The sequence below is a fragment of the Rosa chinensis genome, chromosome 5 (assembly GCF_002994745.2).
Source record: "Rosa chinensis cultivar Old Blush chromosome 5, RchiOBHm-V2, whole genome shotgun sequence".
Lineage (NCBI taxonomy): Eukaryota > Viridiplantae > Streptophyta > Magnoliopsida > Rosales > Rosaceae > Rosa > Rosa chinensis.
This window is the reverse complement of record NC_037092.1, coordinates 60,641,816-60,667,354: the sequence shown is the minus strand read 5'-3', so window position 1 is coordinate 60,667,354 and position 25,539 is coordinate 60,641,816. Positions and strand designations below refer to the sequence as shown.

General features: G+C 39.4%; 3 protein-coding genes across 10 annotated transcripts; 1 reads left to right on the top strand and 2 right to left on the bottom strand.

Annotated features, from left to right (window-relative positions):
• Positions 1 to 6,179: 6,179 nt before the first annotated feature.
• On the top strand, positions 6,180 to 7,990 carry LOC112164469 (transcription factor FER-LIKE IRON DEFICIENCY-INDUCED TRANSCRIPTION FACTOR). Its single transcript, XM_024300671.2, has 4 exons — positions 6,180 to 6,700; positions 6,840 to 7,040; positions 7,389 to 7,565; positions 7,659 to 7,990. The coding sequence occupies exons 1-4, from the start codon at positions 6,194 to 6,196 to the stop codon at positions 7,758 to 7,760; spliced, it is 987 nt and encodes a 328-aa protein (XP_024156439.1). The 5' UTR covers positions 6,180 to 6,193; the 3' UTR covers positions 7,761 to 7,990.
• A 719-nt stretch (positions 7,991 to 8,709) lies between these two features.
• LOC112164467 lies at positions 8,710 to 16,087 on the bottom strand. 8 transcript variants are annotated; one of them, XM_040506079.1, is made up of 7 exons: positions 15,474 to 16,087; positions 12,249 to 15,116; positions 11,977 to 12,030; positions 10,580 to 10,916; positions 10,045 to 10,196; positions 9,873 to 9,936; positions 8,710 to 9,084 (listed from the first exon to the last, which is right to left on the bottom strand). In XM_040506079.1, exons 1-4 carry the CDS (start codon positions 15,948 to 15,950, stop codon positions 10,668 to 10,670), a joined length of 3,648 nt encoding a protein of 1,215 aa, XP_040362013.1. In that variant the 5' UTR covers positions 15,951 to 16,087; the 3' UTR covers positions 8,710 to 9,084; positions 9,873 to 9,936; positions 10,045 to 10,196; positions 10,580 to 10,667. The 8 variants fall into 8 exon arrangements, with proteins under 8 accessions (XP_040362013.1, XP_024156433.1, XP_024156435.1 ...); XM_024300665.2 differs by having other exon boundaries at positions 8,710 to 9,068; XM_024300667.2 differs by having other exon boundaries at positions 8,710 to 9,060.
• Positions 16,088 to 21,996: 5,909 nt separating this feature from the next.
• Positions 21,997 to 24,572, bottom strand: LOC112163777. Its single transcript, XM_024300038.1, has 2 exons — positions 23,690 to 24,572; positions 21,997 to 23,606 (listed from the first exon to the last, which is right to left on the bottom strand). The coding sequence occupies exons 1-2, from the start codon at positions 24,570 to 24,572 to the stop codon at positions 21,997 to 21,999; spliced, it is 2,493 nt and encodes an 830-aa protein (XP_024155806.1).
• Between the last annotated feature and the right edge of the window lie 967 nt (positions 24,573 to 25,539).

The following is a 25,539-nucleotide window of genomic DNA, read 5'->3' as shown; positions in this document are numbered from 1 at the left end:
TGAAATACTATATTTTAGGCCACAATTATTGGCCTTGAATCAAATCAAAACACTTAATAGTTTTGATATTATAATTATTCGTCTCTGTCGCCGCTAGAATGTAGGCAAAGTTAATCGCCTCTTAGGATGTAAACCCTCGGATGCGAACGGTAGGATATGCTCGTCTTAATATTGCATATACATCTTGGCGTGGACTCATACTCCAAATCCAACAATCTAAATTGCATGCATTTATACCTTCGCGGGAACTCCCGTAGCTTAGCTGCATGCAATCAGAAAGAATAAGTTTGTATATATATACCCATTGTTTATTTCAATTAAGCATGATTGCATGGTTCTTATTGGCAGCGAATAGTTGATGGCCCCCACCATAGGACTTACTTTGCATGAGTATTCTTGAACATAGGTAGAGAAGCACGTTACCATGTTTAATTGTATGGGGAACCTATCTTAATTGAACCATGCATGAGCCACCATACATACATCATATATATATATTCCTCTTTGACCACCTCAAGCATGATTGCATGCTTTCATATTTGCACGTGCATGCCATTACACATTAATTGCATGGGAATATATGAATATTTGCATGGCTCCTCTCTTGCACAATGCTTGGTAATGAAGCAAATAAGTCACCATTAATTATCAAATATTTGATAATTACTAGTAAATCAAGGAATATTCAGATTTGCCTCATGATTACTTGGCCTCCAAGTAGGCTTTATTTAGGCTCTAAACAATATTTTCCGAACTTGTCGAAAATATATAACTTGGGCCACCGATATTGGCCTGGTTTTCTTCGAGTCCCCCTTGTCGGGAAACAATGTTAATTTTGGGTTCAAACAGAACGTAATTCAAATCAATCGGTATCCATAACCTACTCCTTCAAGGCTTCAAGTAGATAAGTACTCGCCTATATTTCAACGAGTATTGACTGAAGGTCATATCTTGATCTCCTTTTCATTTCTTTCTTTAGATTGAGAAAATGTGCGTTTCCCTTGAATATTAGAAATTTAGAATTAAATACAGTATATAAGTATTGTCCTTGTCAATTTTATAGGCTTATGCCTTATGGTTTAAAAAAACCCGAAACAATCTACGCAGGAAAACTAATATAAAACTAAGGACAAAATGCTGTTTACTTTCTATACTTATAGGGAGTCGATGTTTAAGTCCTTGACATTTCAATTTCACCTAAAAAGTCCCTAAACTATTCCATTTCAACCAATTGATCATTGTCGTCCATTCCCCGTCAAAATCTCTGTTAAATTGCTGACGTGGCGTTTTTTACACGTTAAAATGTCTATTATACCCTCACTTTTTTTTCTTTTATATTTTTCCTGACTTATATATATATATATATATATATATTTTTTCCTCTTCTCTCTCTCTCTCTCTCTCTCTCTCTCTCTCTCTCTCTCTCTCTCTTCCCTTAACCATTGTCAATGACCACCCACCACCACCATCACAACCCTCATTCCTTTCGCCGGTGCTTCTGCCCCACCACCTCCTCCACAATTTCAAATACCTCCTCGGATCCGCCCAAATATCAACACCTTCTCTCTCCCTCCTTTCCCCATTCTCATCATGCACTCATAAAACCAAGCTTGACAAAAAAAAACCTCTCTCTCTCTCTCTCTCTGAAACCCTCAAGACCATGGAGAAAAACTCACCTACACCAGCGGTGAGACTAAGATCCTCATCGTCGAACACACCATCAAGTTCCCCGCTCTCGTCGCCAAGCTCTCTACCCTCTCAGACAGCGACGCATGTCATTCAAGTACCAGCTCCTATGGGAAGACCTCGACACCTTGATCTCCGTCACCAACGATGACAACCTCGAGCACATGATGCACGAGTACGATAGCCTCTATTGGGCTTTCACCAGGCCCACCAGGATGAATGTTTCTCTTCCCGATCAATCACAGCAACAGCTTCAGGTTTGACAGGTCGTTGTGCCTCCGCCAGAGTATCAAGTCAGATCAGGCCTCGGCTATGACCAGGTCATTGAGTCGGATCCGGTAGTGAGCCCAGTGGAGTTCCAGAAGCAATTGCAAGACTTGTAGAGGCTACAATTTCGAGATCAAACTGATCATCAGTACTGAAGAAAGAGTGATAACAACCTCATCAGAGCAGGAGGAGGAAGCTACGGTGCCGCCCTCGGTGATTACTACATGCAGAAGGTGTCAGAAAGCCTCCTCCAGTGATGATGCCTCAGTAGATTTCGACTCCGACAGGTTACTAGCCGGAAAAGCATGTAGCGAGCGTTAGATTCTCGGGGACTATGACGGGAGCACCTGAGCATCAACCGCCATAGCTGCGGAAGTACGTGGCGACGTATACCTAAACGACGCCATATACTCAAGTGGCGTATGATAGCGTAACGGGTATTGAAAATTAATTGTGGAGGAGGTGGTGAGGCAGAAGCGTCGGCGAGAGGAATGAGGGTTGTGATGGCGGTGGTGGGTGGTCATTGACAATGGTTAAGGGAAGAGAGAGAGAGAGAGAGAGAGAGAGAGAGAGAGAGAGAGAGAGAGAGAGAGAGAGAGAGAGAGAGAGAGAGAGAGAGAGAGAGAGAGAGAGAGAGAGAGGGGGGAGAGAGAGCTGGAAGAAGAGGTATCAAAGCCGTAAGAGTTGAAGATATTAATCAAAACTTCTCAAATCCCAGGTGGCGGATTACGGCCTAAGTGAGGTATTTGAGTTGATATCTCATATTCTGCTTTTATGCTAAGTGATTGATTGTCTGGTTTTCTTTCTTAAGTTTATAAGCACTTACTTTACCTATTCTTTTCCACCTTTAGTCTATTACTTTCTCCAACCAAACATTAAGTCCAGGTCCAAACAATAAGTCTCGGGTGAGGCATGAGCGGATAGGAGAGATGCTTAGTCTAAAGTAGAAAATTAAGGTAGAATAGTCTTCCAAACTTAATATTTCGTCCCATCCTTTCTAGTCATCTTCCATCATGAGTAGACTGTTTAGATCCAACTCAGTTACTTGCAGTTCATCTAGGTCTTCCCTAAATAGGATCCCTGATAATATTTGGTTTTACTTTTGTCAAAAGAAATAAAATAAAAGAAGAGTTTCTAAAATGATATCATGTACCAAAGCCAATAGGAGCGAGCCTTATGTATTACTAACTAAACTAATGTAACATTTATTAGACAGATAGTTCCAAATACACTTGTGTCCAAATACGCTTGTCGACGGTTGATATTCTATAAGTATATATTTGCAGAAACAGATCGATGTAAGTGTATTGTACAGATATGTGACGCCCTGTTAGTTATGTATAGTTGATGTGTATCAGATGCGTGTTCACACGTAAATGACAAAACATTTTCATTGGAAAAATTTAGACCTCGTTTTTTACCCTAATGAAACAAATCTAGGGTTCCAATCGATCACGTCTAGATTCGAGACATGGCATCAACTCAAATCTTGGTTCCAACTCAGGATTGTAGAAACAGAAAAGTGGTCCGCTAGTTAAAAGAAGGAAGAATGCGACTGTGCATGGCTTTACTTTGATGTTTGAAGGAAATAAAGAATAAGAGTGTGGACTGCTGCAAGTATTCACGTGCCCTAATGAAGTTTCTTAAGCCTTGTGTTGTGCAACACATGCATAACTCAATCCAATTATTCTTTGCATTTTTTATTAAACAAGCACATAAATCAATTGCATTAAGCTTTGGTTCTATGAACATTTTTTAGGGTCTCCGATCGTCGGAGAATATCTCATTAGAATATGTATAGAGGTTGATGCCGTCAATCCGTCACGCGTCACGCATGCCTATTAGAGATTAAGAAACAAAATGACATACTGAATGATGCAAGAAATCTAGAAGTCAAGAAGCATCATTCTCCAGGGTATCTCAATGTTTTCAGTAACCATTTGGTTATGTTGGTTCATCTATTTGTAAGTGAATTATTCCAGATGATACATCAAACACGCACTAGCTAGCTAATATAAACAACGTATGTAGGTAGTTCTGTCTTTGCTTTACTAGAAAGTCATATACCGACATTCAATTGTTGCACGTTGTTATAAGAGTAGTGGAGTGATATATAAATTTCCCAAAGATTTTAGAAGTAATGCCACAAAATCAAGTGGGGTTTCTTCTGTTGTTTCTTCAAGAGCTAAAGTAACTTGGACAGTTCATGAAATGCATGACATGGGTGAGATAAGAATGAGCGCAATGAATTAAAAGGCGCGCCTGCTTAAAAGGCACGAGGTGCAAGTGAAAGTGAGTGTGTTTTGTTGTCCAGGTGCGGAGGCGCCGAAGGTGGTGATCAAGGCGTAAAAAACGCCCCTTAAGGCGTTGAAAGCGGACGCTCAAAATTTATTTATTTATTTTTATAACCCCTTGAGACATTTTGATGTTTTGAGAATTAAAACCCTTTTAGGTCTCGAGCTGAAGAAAACTGAATTGTTTTCGGCTTCCTTCAGCCTCGTCCCTGACCCCAACTCCTTCACTCCCAAAATATCCCAATTCCCAAAAGCAGCAAATTTGATAAAATCATCAAGAGTCCATTGGTTTTATCAAGGATTTGGCTCTAAAGGAGGCTGTTTGCAGAATTGGAGCAAGAAATTTTTTTCACTTTCAAAGTTCTAGTTCGATTTGAAGAGTTTAAGGTATGAATTTTTGATCAATTCGATGTTGCGATCCAACTTTGTTTTTCTTGTTGGATTTTTGTTTGGACCACTGGGATCACACCATACTTTGAAATAATCATCTCAGCCTCCATAAATTGCACTTCCACTTTGTAATTTGCACCCATAATAATTCACTAAATAAAGCTATGCAAAGTGCATGCGCATATATATCGCCCTTCTAGTGAGGGTTTTATTTTTAGTCACTTTAAGAGATCGCTTATTAGACCAACTTTTCAATTACATATTATCATGTCGACCGTTTAGTTCTTATCTCTATATGAGTGTATCACTTTGCAAATTTTTAGCCAAATTGATAACCGTTAAATTATGGAATTAGATTAAATCAATAGACAAATCAAATCTGTCGGACCTAAACCGTTCATGCTTGCAATCGTAAATCATAGTTATAAATGTCTTAACGATCATTAATTTGGCTAAAAATGTGCAAATGTGATATACTCATGTAAACCTAAAAATTGAACAATTGAGTTCCCAACATGTGATTGAAAAGTTGGTCTAATAAGCGTTTAGATCCCTTAAAATGGCCAAAAAAAATAGATCTCTCACTAGAAGAGACCTATATATATATATATTATCCGTCGGATCCATTTTTCAATTATATTTTGGCAATCTAAAAGTTCAGTTTTTGTGCCCCCACACATTGATTATTTTTGCCAAATTTCAATCTAATTGAAAATCATGAAAAAATTTAACTAAATCAAATTAATGGACGAATAAAATCTGTCTAACATGAACCGATCATTATTGTAATGATAAATTACACTAATTAACGCCTTAGTGACTTCCAATTAGACCAAAAAATTGCATAACTACTATACTTATAGACCTAAAATTAAACTGTCGGATTGCTGAATGCCTCATATATGAACCGTTAAAATGAAAAAAAAAAAAAAGTCATTACTCTAAAGTAGAAGGATACGATCCTGTGTATATGCACTAAAATTCATCGCTCTAATTTGTTCAATCGGTGTAATGTGTAATGTGTATATATCAATCTCTAGCTACTTCTTGCCAGTATATAGTTTCTTTATTCTCATTCGCCTAAAAACACAAAACTAATTGTAATTTTATTTCGAGACCAAATGGAGGGCAAGAGTCACGTATGTTACTCTTCTGATGATCGAATCTCTATCACCTAACATAACAGTCATATATGTTTAGAATATATAATACATTACCAGCAGGTACGAATTAGTTTTTTTTAATTTTTTTTAATTTGATACCCTATTAACTAATTCGGTTGTAGTTTTATCATCTTCATCTTCATCTCTTAGTTAATTGATTTATGACACCCATTTGTATCATGGCAAATTTTCTGTCCTTATCAACTGTGTTTGTAGTAGCTAGGTTTGTCAACTCCTGCCTCAGAGGCCTGTATAATAAGAGTTCCAACGTCAGGATAACTCCCATTCGATTCCATTCACACTTGAAGAGAACATCAATTCACTCCAACCAGTTCTATATATAATCGCAAATATTTTATGACACACAATTAGGAAACACTTCACTATCAAACCATGGATGGGATGGGTGCATCCGGAAACCATGATCTTAGAGGTCACAGCGTCATTAATGACTTTGAGTTACAAGATTTCATAGATGATGCAAACTTCGACCAGTTCATCGATCTTATTCGTGGAGAAAATGAAGATCCAGCAGCTCAGTTTAATCTTGACCTTACCAGCGGGTCATTCTTTGATAACCAACTTTGTCCAACCACTGATACGGTCAGTTTTTTTGGTTTTGATCATAATATTACAATCCTATGCGATCCACCTCCTTTTCTTAGTACATTACCGAGTTTTGGTGGAGAAATGAACGACATTGGCGAAGAAGATAATGATGGGGGGGATTCGTGTGGGACAACGACAACAACAACAACAACAACCACCACAACCACAGCCACAACGACGAAGAAGCCAAAGGTTGATCGGTCGAGAACCTTGGTTTCGGAAAGAAGGAGAAGGGGAAGGATGAAGGAAAAACTCTATGCATTGCGTTCCTTGGTTCCTAACATCACTAAGGTAAGGCCGGTTCCTTCTCTTCCAATGTGAAAGAAAGAATTACACTTCTTCTTCTTTTTCAAACTGGGATCCTTGTTAGAGGTGCTTTTTGTAATTAGAAAATGATACATGAAATGATATATTTGATGATGATGCACAGATGGATAAGGCGTCCATTATTGGAGATGCTGTATTGTATGTGCAAGACCTGGAAAAGCAGGCTAAGAAGCTGAAAGCTGAGATTTTGGGACTTGAAGCATCCTTAGAAGGATCAGAGGAAAATCAAGGATCAACCCAAAATCCAACCAAGAATAAATTAGTTACAGACAATTACCATTTAATTCCCAAGGGAGCCATTCAGGTTCGACTATCGTCTCATCAATTAAACCCTTAGTGCATGGAAGTATAACAAAACCAAAATTTAACATAAATATAATCTTCTACATTGTTAGGGTGCCTCTTCTTTCCATATACCCTATTATATGTTAAAACTGATATTGTCCTCAAACGTAATCAGCTCGGTGATCTTTTTCTTGTATTGTAATATATACGATTATATATACTGTTGTGTTAGATCCACACCAGTCCAACACAGTTGTGTTCAATCGACACCATTCCTGACCTGCATGTCTAATGATCTATATATTGATTTATCACCCTGCTTGAGAAACACCTGAAAATTAAATGCTTCGTTTGGATGCCTTTGCAGATAGATGTGTCTCAAGTAAAGGAGAAAGGCTTTCATGTGAAAGTGGGATGCAACAGAGGAGTAGGGGTGGCCACAGCACTTTACAAGGCTATAGAATCCCTTACAAGCTTCACTGTTCAGAGTTCAAACTTGAACATGGTTAATTCCAAGATATTCGAAATAACACTCGCTTTGAACGTAAGCCTTCGGTTTCTTCTTTATCGACATAATTGTACATGGTGTTTGTCTTTTTTGTTCATTAATTAAACTGGTGTTTGTTAATATTAACAGGTAAAAGAGTGCGAGCACGAGATCATGAACTTACCAAATTTGAAACTTTGGGTGACTGGAGCTTTTCTGAACCAGGGTTTTGAATTAGCTACAGGCTTTTGATGCCATTCATGCATAGAGCTGCTTCCATAGAACTATTGTAACAGCTAATTAAAAATCCTAGATGTCCAAGAGCAATGAAATCAAAAGTACATGCACGCATGCAATAAACCAAATATGCTTGTAGCGTTGTAAACTTTTTTTTTTTTTGGTGGACGAATTGTATCGTCGCACTTAATTTCCACTTTTCCACTATAATATTAGACTCCCGCGGATAGTAATATTGATTATACAACTATCAACTTTACTCCTTTTTTATCATCATGCAACTGGTTTTCGCGGATATGTATATGAATGGCAATATTACAGCACCACCACCACCACCGAAGCCGTGCGATAGTATGGAGGACCCTTTGAAAGGAGCCTCTTCTTGTCCTCTGGGTTGTTGAATTTCCCAAGAAGTTGATGTTTGCGAATCGAAAGATACCTAGGTCATGTCCACAATTCACTCACCATCGCCATAAACCGTTCTTGAATACGCAGAGAAATTGACCGTTTGGTCGTTTGCAAATTAAAACTTACCCAGGTCATATGACTCATGTCCACAATTGACTCATCATTGCCATTAGGCACAATGTGGGTGGGATCCGATGAGACCCACCGCATAACCAATTACACGTCATAAGGTTCATTGTCAACCTCATGATCATGATCCGTGCCTCCTCAGTCACTGGAAGGGCTGCCACCAATTGCTCCGTGATCGCGTCAATTGCAGCCATCAAGACAAGGATGGGGAGAGGAGAAGGGGAGGGAAAGATCTGTGGAGGATAAGGGAAAGAGGAGAGGTTAACAGCGTGCAGCTAGGGTTTACTGACGAGCGAGAACTCCCTAGTTTACTTTTCAAGTTCATTATTTTACAGTAGTGGTTCATATCATTACAGCTAGACAGGGATATTGCCAGAGTAGTGGTACATAACTCTGCCTGCTTGAAGCCAAGAGCAACATTGAAACGGGTACAAAAACAACAGATATATATAGACCAAGTGGATATACAACAGAAGTAAATATCTATTTCCTGTCAACATTAGTTCTAGTACTGAAACAAGAATTAGTGAACAAGACATAATTGGCATGCTATAGGCATTCTTTTGGCATATACAGAGAGGTGTATGATCTTCCAAATTGAGACATCCATCCATGGCAACCATCATATACTGCAACTATGCAAGCTCGTTTCCCATAAACACGGGTTGCTAGACCTCTACGAGTTGCCAATTTTAGCACATTTCAGCATGACAACCTCACTGCAGTGAAGATTGTGGGTCAGCAAGAATCCAGGACACCCGAGCATCCATGGCTTCTTCTGCAACTCTAAATGAAGAGTGAACTATCACATAAGGGAACTATCACATAAGGAAGGCCATAAAAATAAGAGAAAAGCTATGATTGCATTTAAACAAAAGCATCAAAAATTTTGCAATTATGTAGCAAAGCTGCTGTTTCTTAGTTTCTTATCTATCTCAGTTGGTATTTTTTCCTTTCAATCAACTAATAGTAAATTTAAGTTGGCCCATGAAAGGCATGAACCCAGTTTTCAAAACTGCCAATCAGGTGTGCTGGATTTCATACTATCCTCGTTCAAAAGAAGATTTCCTTATTGCAAGAACAGATAACAGAAGTAGAGAACTAGGCAAGGTGTCAAATATCTCTCCTACATAGATTGAGAATCGTTGCTTAAAAATTGAGAATTGTTGCTTAAAATTATAGAACATTGATTTCAATAACATACTGTCACATTCTAGGTAATGCTAACAATCCTCTCAGACACAGCATGTTCAATGCTTTCCACCAAAAAAAAAATTTCCACATCAAGTTAGTGTTAACCAAAGGATGGAGACACGGACAAGAGATCATATCATACAATATTGTTGCAAAAGCGGAAACCCACAATTATAATCTATTTGCTATGGCTTTGCTTTAAAATGAAATATCTATTTAGATAAGTAAAAGAGAGAAGCAAGTGAGATAGGACTAATAGAGGCATATTGGACCAGAAGGTTACTGCTATGGAATACGTGATCTTAAATCCCAGTTTTTGAGGTAAATAACAGATTAGATTGTATGGGCAACTGAGATTCAGCGTCAAAGAATACAAATAAAGACCAAAGAGCATACCATGGCATTTGAAAGCTTCTGTCAACCTAAACCAGCAGCAACCTAGATGTTCAATCCAAACCTGCTAAATAGGCAGACCAATTACTATAAACATAATTATTAAATTTACTGAACTATATTTCTTTATCAAGAAAAAAAAAATTACTGATATGATGTCATAAAGATATGTTACCTGGCTGCAGAGGACCCTTCACGTATGTGCTTTGAGGTTGGAATTTACCAATCATCATATGCACCATCCTTAATATCCATAAAAAATCCATAGCCTGCATTCATATCTTCAATCACCACTTTCAAATTCTACCTTCTGAGCATCATCTTCGACTGTGAGATAAGGGGAAAAAAAAAAAAAAAAAAAAGGGCATTTCAACCATTTGAGATCAACCATATACCACCCAGCCCTAAGAAATGCCAATTGACCATATTCTAGCAATGAGTCACAAATGCCAAATGTGCTTACCTTTATACTTATTTTATTGCATCATGTGCATGTGCCAAAACAAAAATTTGAATTTTGATTTATGGGGGAAGTAAGTCAACAGATCAATGATCAGTTTGAAATAGTTAGAAAACAGGAGAGTACAGGAAGATCAAGAGAGAGAAGATAGAAGGATGAAGTCCACTAAACATAGAAAGGACAATCCAAATATGTAACAGAAACAAAACCAAAGAAGCAATTCTAAAATATAGAAATGCCTAATACTGACCTGAGCCAACCAATCCATTCAGCCTTTGCCAACTCAAGCACGGATGTACTTGCCAAACTCCAAAGAATCAATAACTTTATGTGAGATATTAATCTTGACCAGTACTATTTCTTTTGGATATGACCTGTAATGCTGTTCCTTTGGTAATCCAGGCAGTAGCCTCTGGTTGATGTTCAAAACAGTTTAGAGAACGTAAACTTCCATCCTCCAGTTCTACACCATACACAAATGGGAGTCTAAGAGTAAGGAAACTCTCTGGAGGTAATACCACTTGGCATCCGAGGCTAAACCGCAACTGCTGCTCACGTTCTGGGATTGATGGAGGTAGACATGATGCCTACAAGTAAAAAGATAGCAAATCATGAGGAAAACAACATCAAAGTTATAAACATATAGACTGAACCCTACAGATTCACTCTGTCCAAAGTCTCCTCTCTTCATCACTAAGAGCATTCACATCCCAGGCATCAAAGTGAGAAGGAAAGGTGCACTATCAAATTGTGGAGGCTGAGAGGTTAAGAATGGTTTTTCATTAGCTCTCTGTGGCAGAAAAGGTTGAGGATAGCTAGCTCTAAGAAAGATGCTGGGTTAAGAATGGCTTATATAGAATTCTCTTAGACGCCATTTTGTTTGGGTTTGAGTTAAGGAAAAAAAAAAAATATATATATATATATATATATGTATATGTATATATATTTATATAGAACTTTGCTCGGGAACGGAGGTCCTTTCCTAAGCTTAGGAACAGATTTCCAGTTTTTTCCCACTTTCTGATCACACATTCACATCTTAACCGTTCAGTTTTTAGGTCCTAATGTATAGATCACTTCTGCAAATTTTCAGCCAAATTGATGATCATTAAGGCTTCCAAAACTGCAATTTACACGAACGAACCGAATCTGTTGAACCGGAACCGTTCGTGTACATTGTTGTAAATTGCAGTTTTGAATGCCTTAACAATCATCAATTTGGCTGAAATTTTGCAGAAATGATCTATACATTAGGACCTCAAAACTGAACGGTTAAGATGTGAATGTGTGATCCGAAAGTGGGAAAAAACTGGAAATCCGTACATAAGAAAAGGTACGGACGTCCGTAGCAGAGACGGACTGTATATATATATATATATATATATATATATATATATATATATATATATACAGGAACAAAAAAAAAAACCCCTATGATTCATTCTCAATATTTGAAACCAAGGCCTCCCAGAGGCATACCCAAGGCTTTAGCACCTCACCACACTTCACACTATTCTGCAACTCAAGGCGCGTACTTCAAACAATGCCTTAGATGACTTAAATTCTTTGATTAACAAGTTGTAAAATAAAATAGATCACAAATAGTAATCATGCAAGTTATCCATCGAGGAGGAATGTAAGATATACCTCAAATTGTATCACTGGGCAAGTAGCTAATATGACTGGAAATGGAGGTGTAACCTACAATAAAAGTAGAACCCACAGATGAGACCTCAGTAAGAGGAAAAACATTAGTATGAAATGAAACCTCATTAGTCAGGTAACTCAGGTATATTATGGATTTAACCAAAAGTTACATATTTCAAACATAAGTAACATAAAGAATAACTACAATAAGCTACTTGTAAACTACATTATGGAATGCAATGCAAGGAAATGCTTATATAAACATCCCATACCATAAAAATCCGTTGAAGCTGTGATACTGTCCCCGAAAACTTAGTATTCGGAGGATCCTGCTTATTCTTAGAGAGCCTGCAGTGTGGGCAATTCATATAGATTGGTAAATTTCTATTCAACATGGAGAAAGCACATCCACCATCATCAATATTAATGGACTGAAAGCTCCCTTCATCGTGTTTGGAAAAATTAGCAACTGTTGATACACTAATAGTATGATTCTGCTCCTTTCCTGGTCCTGAGAACTGTATCATCCCATCTGAATTCAGGACACCATTAGTTACTATATCTTTTGACTTATTTACATTTCTCTCCCTATTTGTGCCGGTAGCAGTGATCCTACTTGAATTTCGATGGGCTTTACCATGGAAACCATTCCTACTTAGTTTTGAAGAATCTGCCCGAATATGGTCTGATTTCACTTGAGATTCTTCAGGCAACTGATAAGAGGACCCAAGCTCATCAAGATTCTCTGGATTTAATAGAAAACGATGGCCATGCGGGCACTCATGCTCAAACCCAACATACACTGTTACATGCTTAAAAGAAGGGTCCGGTTTGGACCTTTCAACGCCATTCAGGTTCATAGGGACCACATTACTACCTATTCGTAGATAAGGATCAACATGTGTGCTACTGATCCCACTCACTGTTTCTTGAACAGGTAAATCATCTCTAGATTTTTGAGTTCCTTTATCACTATTCTGCTCTGTACTCTGATCCCTTGACCTAATTTGCTTGAAACTCTTATCTAAACTGGATGCAGATTTTTTCCTCAGCTGGATAGGAGGAAATCCTGAATCTGCAGCTGCTGTTCCAGCAACAACCTCAGAAAAAGGTTTCCTCATGGTAAAGTTGGGTAGACCTTTACCAAAACTGATTTTATTATCATCAGACACTATGTCCTCTGCAGGTTTTCTATGGCTTTCAACTCTGGATTGTAACTCCTTCGAGTGCAACTGCACATCAGCTTTAGATTCAAGCTTAAAGTTCGTACCTGACTTAACTGCAGAACCTTGATCCATTGCTTTGGCAGTGAAATCGATTGCCCTATTCAGTATCGCCATAGATATTGTCCATTTCATAAGAAACTTCTGAGTTGAACAGAACCCGCTTTGAAGCAAGCCTTTATAAGGGTCATAGTACCTTGCACCCCCAATGCGAATCAAACTCCATGAGGAAGATTGAATAGGCCCTGAACTACTTACTTCAGGTAATTGAAGTGTAGGGAGGAGCTTGTCACAGTCCGGAAAGCAACTAAAAGTAATGTTCGCTGATTCAAAGTCAAAAGGATCAGATCGTAATCTCCGCGAACGGCCACAAGAACAGGCATGAAGGAAAACATATCCACTGGAATGTTGCTTCACAGTAGCTCCTGAAAGTGACTCATTAGAATCAACATTATGTCTCTGGTGCATACATGGTTTTCCAGTCAAACTAACAGCATCACACAGTTGCCTTCCAGATTTCCAGATGGAGGTGCACTCGTCCTCCAACTTTTTGGCAAAATGCTGCACTGCATGTCCTTTTACCATTGAGTGGAAAGCATGCAAAGCCTTCTCCAGATGATCTTCATGTTGTGAAGTTGGGTAACAAGCAGGCAAGTCTTTCAGATAAACCTCTTTGGCAGCTGGAAGGGTCCTTTCACACCACAACGTCGAAAATCTGGAGTTCATTTTATTACCACTTTCCAACCAAGATACTGCTAAATCTAGGGGATCCATACCTTTCAAAGAAACTCCTTCAACTGGCTGTGGAATAGTGTTCCTCGTCCGAGGTTTTCTTTTACTGATTTCAGTTTCATCTATGCAGCCACCTTTTGCTGAAAGAACCCCATGAAGAATTTGTTGACTGGAAGATAACCAAATTTGGAGAGTTGGAAGTTCTGGAGCATTAAATGTCTTTCCAGACGTAGTTGATGCAGCAGCTGATGCTGCTGACGCAGCAGCGACGGCAGCAGCAACAGCAGCCATACCTACACCAGCAGCTGAACCACTGTTGGAATTGGTTACAACTCCCCCCCTCCCTCTTAGAATATCTGATTGCCTGTAAATGAACTCCTTCACTGATATTATATCCTCTTTACTTGCATTCTGACCATGACTTTCAAGCAAAAGAGAATCTGAGGTTGCCTTCCCATTCAAAACATCTTCAACAAGGCCAGTAGCAAACTCAAGCGACTCACCTCTCTGATTTGTATACCTATCTAACAACAGAACCGCCCTTGATGCATCAAGTGAAAACAGAGGTGCAGAATTTGAAGCACCGCCATTTCTAGACCCAGAATGACCAGTTTCAGAACCTGAGAGTGTTCTACACTTCTTAATTAAGAAACGAATTTGTGCTTCTAGGGATGACTGCAGCTTCTTCCTAAAACTACCCTCAGATTTACTCACAGGGCGTGCTAGCACAACCACTGAACCAGAACCTTTAATAGGCAAACTTGGCCTTGCAGAAGTGCCCAAACTAGAAGGCTGATTTAGTGGGGATGTATCTGCCGAGTCCTCCACACTAGAGCTGGGATTTGGCACATCAGAGAAATCATCAATGAAAACAAACAGTGTGACTGGGGTACACTGTCCAGGAAACAAAGAAGTGTAGGAACCTAAACCTGACATTAGCGAAATGGCAGAAGCATTGCGAGTCAACATGCCACCACCTCTACCTGGAGAAGAATTTTTTGAAGAGGTTGCAGATGTGGTAGGCCGTGAGGATGACGAATAGGGCTTGGATGGTGTTGGCTGCATATTTCGGGGTCTGACTAATGGAGCCAAGGCATGCTTGGCAGCTTGTAACACTCGAAACTTTTTCAGGAGTTGAGTATCAAACCGTGAACCCTCCAGAATATATATAATTACATGGCAAACCTGCATTACTCGTTGAGTTAATTATCGCTACATAAACTGTCACCGATATTAAAACCTCATGTACATGGAAATCACAAAGTTCATCCCGAAAATCCAAATGCTCAAATAATGTACATGCATAGAGTTCAGGTCTCTATCAGTAGCCATAACGAAAACAACGTCCACTATATCCTACACTTGCTATAAACTCACATTACGCCTAATCAAGAATTCTCAACCACGCATTGGTTCGTAACACAATCTGCTCAGTTCCATATTACATTTACAACTATCAGCATTATCAGCAATATGAGTAATCGAAAATGCTTTTAGCCGAAACCGAAAATGCTGCTGAAAATAACAGAGAAAACAACTTACAGAGAACATGAAAAGCATCCCCTGGAGGTCTCCGAAGTCGTGCTCTTCGAACACAGAGTCGAAACCAGACCCGGAGTCCGATAACCCGTTATCGTCCACGGCGGAGCAGAGCGTGGAGCAAGACTGCAAGAACAGAATCCCCTTCTGCTCCTCATGGTAGTAACTGATTCTCCGCCACTTCAACCAGTCCCGGAGCTCCTCCTGGTTCTCGACGCCGAGGCTTTTGTCCCGGTTGCCCGACCCGAACACGTTGGAGTCGAGGATCCGATTGATGAGCTGGGCCGAGTGGTCGGTGCTCGGCGGCCCAATGAAGCCCACCACGACGACGCCGTCGGTGGAGGGAGGGTCTGAGGAGGAGGAGGGAATCGGAATGGTTTGGGAAGGAGGTGAAGAATAGGAAGAAGGGGGTGGGCGGATTAGGACCCGCCTAGATGCCGGGTTCGGGTTCAGGTTCGGGTTCGGGTTCGGTGGGTCCATGGAAGCTGATGGGACGGTCCGGTGAGGGACTCCGGTTAATTGGTTCGGCTTCTTTGGACTTCCATTGACACAGAGAGAGAGAGAGAGAGAGAGAGAGAGAGAGAACTGCTACTGTGAATTCAACTTTCTAGGGTTGGTTTGTGAGAGAAACGGTAAAGGTGGGATATATAGAGAAATAATCATTTTTATAAGGACTTATTTTTAAAAGTAGATTATGTTAAGAAATTGCCCAGCAAATTTGGAGTTGTATCAGTTTGGTCCCAAAAACAGGCATGGGTATTAGCTTCATAAACATTCCATTGCTTAAAACGTAGAGGTATCCGTATTAGGTATACGGATGTAAAATTGGCAACCCAAATATATCATCATTTTTTTTGCGAGAAAATGTTTCAAACAGTACCCGAACTTAGGCCGACTCCTAACTTCAGTACCTGACTATGCAAAACTATCACTTTGGTACCCCAAGTTTGAAGCCCGACCCAACATTCATACACGCCGTCAATAACGGCGTTAAGTCTCAAGCCATATGGCAAACCATAAGTGGTATTTTAGTCACTCAATGTGTTAACCCAAATTTTTTTTGTTTCTTTCTCCCTTCTGTTCTTCTCTCTCTCCCCCTCCCCTCTGTTCTTCTTGAAAACACCAGATGGAACAAAAACACGATGATGTGAACAAATGAAAAGACTAAATAGTCAACCAACTTAAGTAAAACAAACACAAGCTTTTGCTGACGCAGTGTAAACCTCTCCACTAAGGAAACTTCACTGCGAGGCTGTTTACGTAGCCTACACGAAGGGTAAATCCACTATGTGTAAAGAGTATACAATTACAAGTAGTGATATTGATCACAATCACTTTACTAGCACACAATGCTAACTTGTTTACAATTGCAGAAACTATCCTACACACGTAGCTAATGCTTAGTGTATTCTCTATACTATAGATCTCCCCCTCAGTTGCTTGTATCACGAACTCACTGATCTCACTGATTTCAAATATGACTCATGATATCTATGTAGTGAGAAAACAAACTATAACAATTGGAGTTTTGGCATGAAACCTTCGGTGAAGACTAAGCAACACAAAAACAACAATAGTTTTGAGGGCCAAAAACATACATCAGAAAAACTGTTTCAAGACCTTTTATATAGGAGCAAGACTTTCCCTCAATCAAGGAGTCTTTTATTACTGAATAAGATATATATGTAAAGGTTTCAAAAACAGTAAATCAATTTCCTTATTTTTGTGCATATCCAATCTCACAAGATAAAAACACTTTAATGAAGATAAGCATATCAGATCATTTATCCGATATGCAAATCATGTAAAATGATATGCATGAGTCCTACCTTAAACGTAAGATCAGTGAGGCGGTCTTCCTTGATTTTCGCTGCACTTTCTGATTCTGCAATCTTTTTCTTGTTCCCTTGATTCTCCTAGAATGCAGGAGAAGTATTCTCCTACTATTCTGTAATCTCGGATCTCCTAGAGATAATAGGAAAGTGTGTGTTGAATGGTATTGACCCAAATACTTACAATCTCCCCCTTTGGGCATTCCCATTCAACACATGATGTTTTTCTTGTTTGAACCCCTGCATGATAAATTATTACATATAATAGTGGAGAACAAAGAGTAGCTTCTTGGATCAAGGAATCAATTTCCATCCTTTTCCGGATCCAAGTAGCCAAAAGTAAATATCACATAATATAGTAAAAATAAGCATCCTAGTTAGTTTGTGCTTATGCACTTACATCCCAAAAGCAAAAAATAACCATCGTCCAACAAAGTTTGAAGTAAAATAGACTATAGATATCAGAAAGTTCAAAATAAAGTAAAGAAAAATGTCACTTCTCCCCCTTTGAAGGGGAAGGCCCTTCGATTTCCTCCAGAAGCTGGGTGACATGGTCCTGAAATTCCTCGCTGTCCATCGAAGTCGAGCTCTCCGCAGGGGCGACGACCTCAGGAACAGCGGTGGATGGCCCGGGAGCGTCAAACCCGGGAGGGTGGCGCTACATGTTCCGGATCTCCTTGGTGAGGTTGGTCACGGCATGATGAGTACGAACCAGAAGAGAGTGCATGTCGTCCATGTCGGTAGTGAGACAGGCAAGTCGCCAGTCAGTCACCAAGATGTGGTCGCGAAAGCTATCAAGGGAAACAGGAGGAGGGACATTGGAGGGGGCACCAGAAGGAGGGGGACGAAGAGGAGGGCTCCGACTGCGTGCACGGTGCATGCCGGGATGAAGGATGTCGGCTCTGACAGCAGCCTGACGGCCCTCCTCTAGAGGAGGAAGACGTCGGTGTCCACCAAGTCGAGTCGTAATCTTTGTGCGAACCATGATGAGTGAACCTGCACACAGAGACAGACAAGAGTAAAATCCGAGAGACAGAAGAGACTAGATATATAGAGAACCGGTAGGGTTAGGGAAAACCAAAGGACACACCGATTGGAATAGCGTCGCAAAAGGGAGAAGAATTATGACAATTTATTTCTCCGAGATACACGCATGCATATTTCGTCTCCCTCTTAATTTAGGCGTAAACAATAAGAGAAGTAAGTGCAACCAGATGGCAATTAAGTCAGGATTCGAAGAGACAACCAGAAGCACAAAATCAGCAAATTTATCACACAATCTATTCTTGGGCTAAGTATCAAGTGAATGAATGCAGTGGTCATATTGAATGGAGAAATTATAGCATAGTTGAAACACAAGGAGCACGAATCAATTAATGAACGAAACATATTTCCATGTGGTGACCACTATGTATTCCATCAACAAATAGAGTTTGTACTCATTATGAGACATGACTGAGCATGAGCAGTACATGGGGCTTAGAGACGTGTTCAGTGAAAGAGAGAAGAAGTGAAGAGAAAAACTTCACACATAGACCGAGCTCAGGAGGTCTCCTAGAAGGAGTGGGATACATTTTTCCCAGATACTGATGTGATTTGAGTCATAGATTTCTTTATGGTGCAAACAAGAACTCATGTAGCCAGACCCGTCCTAGCAACTCCCAGACCAGATGATCTTGGGGTACTGAGCATAACAAGGATGCTCCGAGAAGAGAGTCTCGAGTTGTTGTTTGAATTTTCACAATTTACGTACAAGGTGCACCTACCAACTCGTTTCTTGCAAACCTTGGAAAGTTCACCACAACCAAGGCCTGATTACTTTGAGTGATAGGATACAGAAAACCATTCTCATTTCTTACAAATCCTTGAAAGTTCACCACAACAAGGACCTGATTACTTTGAGAATAGAAAATTAGCCATCTGAGCATATTAAGCATTTTGCCTACTTCATCTATTCTCTCAAGACAGGGAACACGAAACGTGCCACCACATAAAGCGATAAGAAAATTTCATAGTAGTGTGACGTGAGTCAAAGACAAATCATGAGTACATAAGCATTTGTCCAGAATAAGGCATGGTCATAGAGTGTGCATAGCTGAAAATATATGCAGTTCACAAGTGATAGTGGTCCAAGTGTACTAAGATCATGAATTTCTCAATCAACAGTGGACAGACATTCTAGTACCTTACTGCTTAGAACATATCCCAAGTGCATTTCTCAACATTTCAAACCTAGCAGTGTCAATAGGCTTAGTGAATAGATCAGCAAGTTGACTCTCAGTGGGCATAAAGCTTAATTCAAGTATATTTTGCTCAACCAAATCCCTAATGAAATGATATCGAAGATCAATGTGCTTTGTTCGAGAATGTTGAACAGGATTCTTTGTGATGTTAATAGCACTTGTATTGTCACAGAAGATAGACAACTTACCTTGAGAAATACCATAATCATGAAGCATTTGCTTCATCCACAGCATTTGTGTGCAACAACTCCTAGCAGCAACATATTCAGCTTCTACAGTAGACAGGGAAATACAATTTTGTTTCTTGCTATGCCAAGCTACAAGATTGTTTCCAATGAAGAAACAGCCTCCAGAAGTACTTTTTATATCCTTTAGGTTTCCTCCCCAGTCAGCATCAGAGTACCCTGCAATTTCCACGTTAGTATCGAATGTATAGAAAATACCACAGTTAACTGTACCTGAAATATATTGAATGATTCTTTTGACAGCTTCTAAGTGGGATTCTTTGGGATTTGCTTGAAAGCGAGCACATACTCCCACACTGTAGGAAATATCAGGTCGACTGGCAGTGAGATAAAGTAAGCTCCCAATCATGCTACAAAAGAGTGTTGGATCAACTGATTTCCCTTCCTGGTCTTCGTGCAGCTTAGTAGTGGTACTCATGGGATTGCTCACTGTCTTCTTAGATTCGAGACCAAATTTTTTGATCAAATTTTCAGCGTATTTGGTTTGAGAAAGAAACAACCATGTATCCATCTGCCTTACTTGCAATCCAAGAAAGAAAGTTAGTTCACCACACATACTCATTTCAAATTCACTTTCCATGACGGATTGAAATTCTTTGACAAGGTATTTGGATGTGGAACCAAAAACAATATCGTCAACATACACTTGGGCAATGATAATATCATTTTTAGTTCGTTTGACAAACAATGTTTTATCAATGGAGCCTCTAGTATACCCTTTTTCCACAAGATGAGTAGAAAGCCTTTCATACCAGGCTCTAGGAGCCTGCTTCAGACCATACAGGGCTTTCTTGAGCCGGTAGGCATGATCTAAGTTATGTGGATCTTTGAAACCCGGAGGTTGTTCCACATAAACCTCTTCCCGAAGAATCCCATTCAAAAAGGCAGTTTTGACGTCCATTTGAAATAAAGTGAACCTGAGATGACATGCTACAGAAAGAAGTAACCGAACTGATTCTAGTCTAGCTACAGGAGCAAAGGTCTCATCAAAGTCAAGACCTTCAACCTGAGAGTATCCCTGAGCAACTAGTCTGGCTTTATTTCTAATCACATTCCCTTTTTCATCACTTTTGTTTCTAAAAATCCACTTGGTTCCTATAACATTGCACTTACTAGGTCGAGGTACTAAGTACCACACATCATTCCTAGTAAACTGATTTAGCTCATCCTGCATAGCACTAATCCAGTTATCATCCAACAAGGCTTCCTTAATATTCTTTGGTTCAATAATGGACACAAAACCAAAATGAGATATAATATTCATGCTTAGCAGATTTTTGGTAACAAAACACAGTACCACATTCTCGTGACTTACCTCGGAGGGGCTTACCTGTGCTGCAGCTTTTCTCCTAGTGATCATTCCATCTGTTAGATGTCCGATGATATCTTGACTGGAGTGGTCCTTTTGAACTTGCTTGAACCCTCTCCTCAGAGTTGGAGCTAGTTCGAAAATGCTGCCAGGGATTTCTTCTCCTTCTTCCTCAGTTGGATGTTCTGTGTTCGGAGGTTGTATAACAGAAGAGGGAGATAAATCTGCAAATGATTCTTCCTGTTTCACACATTGATCATCAATAGAGACATTAATGGATTCCATAACAATTCGAGTTCTTTTATTGTAAACTCGATAAGCTCTACTGTTCAGAGAATATCCCAAGAACACGCCATCATCACTTCTAGCATCAAATTTACCGAGGTGTTCTCTATCTCGTAAAATGTAGCAAGGACTTCCAAAAATATGAAAGTATCCCACATTTGGTTTCTTATCTTTCCACAGCTCATATGTTGTTTGTTCAGTACCTGGTCTGAGAAGGACCCTATTCATTGTATAGCACGCAGTGTTGACAGCCTCAGCCCAAAAATTTGTGCTAAGACCTGCAGCATGTAGCATTACTCTAGCCATGTCTAGCAATACCCTATTTTTCCTTTCCACAATACCATTTTGCTGTGGAGTGATTGGAGCTGAGAATTCATGTGACACACCAAGCTCATGAAAATAGTTAGAAAAAGCGGAGTTTTTAAATTCAGTACCATTATCCGACCTTACTCTCACTATACTGGTATTTAATGATTTCTTCTCAACAATTAATTTTTGACTCAAGTTTTTGAAAGACTCAAACGTTTCAGTCTTGTCTTTTAAGAAATTTACCCAAGTGTATCTTGAGAAATCATCTACAACTACTAGTATATAGCTCTTACCTCCAATATTCTAGGATTGAGCTGGTCCCATGAGGTCCATGTGTAATAGCTCCAAGACCGTTGTGGTTGTTGTAGAATTTATCACTCTGTGAGGTGCCATTGTTTGTTTTCCTATTTTGCATTCCCCACATATCTTGTCAGTTTTGCCCCTTAAATTTGGCAAGCCTCTGACACATTGCTTGGAAGATAAATTCGGCAAATCCTGATAGTTGACATGTCCCATCTTCCTGTGCCAAAGTTCAAAGGTCTCCTCTGTAGATTTTACAGACAAGCAAGACTGCAAGCTGGAAGATTCATTAGCTTGAATATGATAACAGTTATCAATAGATCTCTTACCTCCCATGATACCTTCTCCTTTCTGATTTAAGACCAAACATCTTTGTTTGTTAAACCATACGTCTTCATAGTCATCAGTCAAATGACTGACGCTAATCAGATTTGCAGTTAAGCCTTCAACAGATAAAACATTTTTAAGGTTAGGTATACCTGGAGTGTTTACTGTGCCTTGAGCCAGAATATTTGCTTTTCTTCCATCTCCAAACGTGACTGATCCAATTGTGTTTTCATCCTCAAAGGATGTGAACCAAGATTTGTCTCCAGTCATGTGTCTAGAGCAACCACTGTCAACATACCAGAAGTCTCGTCGCTTGTCAGCTAATGCAGTCAGGGCTACCAAACAAGTTGCCTCAATGTGAGAGCGTTGTTTGCTTGCACACGTGAAAAGACATGTATCATTAGTTTCATAAGAACGAAGACACTTACTTTCATTTTTCTTGGTCCAGACCTCTTTTCTTCTTTCAGTTTGAAAGTTCTTATTAGAAACAATTTCAGCTAGTTTGTTAATGAGTTCTTTTTGTTCTTTAAGCTCAAATTGTAGGGATTCAAAAGTACATTTTTCTTGAGAGAACTGTGAGTTTGAAAGCCTTTCATTACACTTAGGTCTGATATGGCCTATCTTACCACAGTGATGACAAATAGGGACAAAAGTTCTAGAGTTTGCGTACCTGTTTTGACCAGTGGGGAACTCTTGGTCAATTTTTACCTGACAGTTTGGGATTGGTTTGCCTTTCTTCACAATCTTGACATGATCATTAGGGGAGACTTCTTCTTTTTCTCCAGAAGGTCTTGATGCTCTTACGAATTTGGTACTTTTGGAATTCTCTCCAGTGTATCCTAACCCACAAGTGTCATGAGGAGCTTTTCCTGATCCGAGCAATTTTGACATGGAGTTGGAGCTGATATCAAACTTGGTGAATCTTTCTTGAGTCAATCTCAATTCATCTTGCATAGACTCATTTTTAGCCGACAATTCCAAGTTTAATGCTTGTTGACCTTTAACATCCAATTCTAGTAATTTGATCCTGTTGAGGTACTCATCTTTTTCAGTCTTCCATGCCAATAGCTCTTGGTCATCTTGTAGATCACTCACATGTTTGCTTTTCTCTGATTTCCATGCAGATTGCGAAGATTCCAAAAGACGCTCCACCTTTTCTTTTTCAGTTTTCAGAAATTCAACTTCTTTTTCCAAATTCAAGTTTTTAAGCAGAGTAGCCTTTGAAGCTTTGTAGAGTTGTCTGTAGCGGACATTTGTTTCATCATCAGAGAAGGTCTCGTCACTGTCTGAATCAGGTAGAAGTGATGATACAAGAGCCAGATTTTCAACTTCTTGAGACTCATCATCACTCCAAGTTGAGAGAAGAGACTTGTTGTTGTTGTTTCATGCTTTCTATTTCCACAGTCAGTAGAGATATGACCATAGCCACCACACTCATAGCATTTAGGCTTTCCTGAGAGGTTTCCCTTGAAGCTTCCTTTTCCACTCTTGCTGTTGTAGTCACCGCTGCTACTGCTTCCTCCGTAAGAGTTTTTCCTAGGAGCATTGAGATTTCTAGAGGAGTTCTTGCTTTTGAGAAATTTTTTGAATTCCTTCGTTAGTAGAGCAAGATCTAGTGTTTCTTCTTCTTCTTCTACTCCTTTTACGGCCTTGAACACTACTCCCTTATTTTTCTTCTCAGGTTTTAACCTCATCTCATAGGTTTTGAGATTGCCGATGAGCTCATCGAGTGGATATTCATCAATGTCAAATGAGTCCTCTATACTAGTGACTTTTGAACGAAACTTTTCTGGCAAGGCTCTGAGATTTTTTTTGACAATCTTATCTTCATCAAAAGGTGCTCCCAGACTACGACACTGACCAGAAATTTTAAGAATTCTACCATGGAAGTCATCAATGGTTTCATCATCTCCCATAGTCATAGTTTCGAATTCAAATATCAGTGCTTGTAATTTCTGTGCACGTACCTTTTTATTTCCTTCATATGTAGTCTGTAGAAGGTCCCATGCCTGCTTGGCCGTATCACAGTGACTTATCCTCAGTTTTTCCCGTTCAGATAGGGCAGTGAAAATACTATTCTTAGCCTTGAAATCTGCTTGCAGATCACGAACTTCTTCCTCAGTCCAGTCCCTCCTTGGTTTCGGAATTGCAGTGGAAGAGCTTTCTCCTTTTGCTTTTGTCATAGGTATAGTCCAGCCATTTTCTACAATATTCCAAACATGTTCATCTTGAGCATAGAGATATGATTTCATGTATATTTTCCACTGAGTATATTTTTCACATCCGCCTTCGAACAATGAGGACTATTTATAGATCCACCAGCAGCCCTATCACGTGAATGTTCCATCTTTCCTGGGATCACTAGATAGTTCTAGAACCCGCTCTGATGCCAATTGAAAACACCAGATGGAACAAAAACACGATGATGTGAACAAATGAAAAGACTAAATAATCAACCAACTTAAGTAAAACAAACACAAGCTTTTGCTGACGCAGTGTAAACCTCCCCACTGAGGAAACTTCACTGCGAGGCTGTTTACGTAGCCTACACGAAGGGTAAATCCACTATGTGTAAAGAGTATACAATTACAAGTAGTGATATTGATCACAATCACTTTACTAGCACACAATGCTAACTTGTTTACAATTGCAGAAACTATCCTACACACGTAGCTAATGCTTAGTGTATTCTCTATACTATAGATCTCCCCCTCAGTTGCTTGTATCACGAACTCACTGATCTCACTGATTTCAAATATGACTCATGATATGTATGTAGTGAGAAAACAAACTATAACAATTGGAGTTTTGGCATGAAACCTTCGGTGAAGACTAAGCAACACAAAAACAACAATAGTTTTGAGGGCCAAAAACATACATCAGAAAAACTGTTTCAAGACCTTTTATATAGGAGCAAGACTTTCCCTCAATCAAGGAGTCTTTTATTACTGAATAAGATATATATGTAAAGGTTTCAAAAACAGTAAATCAATTTCCTTATTTTTGTGCATATCCAATCTCACAAGATAAAAACACTTTAATGAAGATAAGCATATCAGATCATTTATCCGATATGCAAATCATGTAAAATGATATGCATGAGTCCTACCTTAAACGTAAGATCAGTGAGGCGGTCTTCCTTGATTTTCGCTGCACTTTCTAATTCTGCAATCTTCTTCTTGTTCCCTTGATTCTCCTAGAATGCAGGAGAAGTATTCT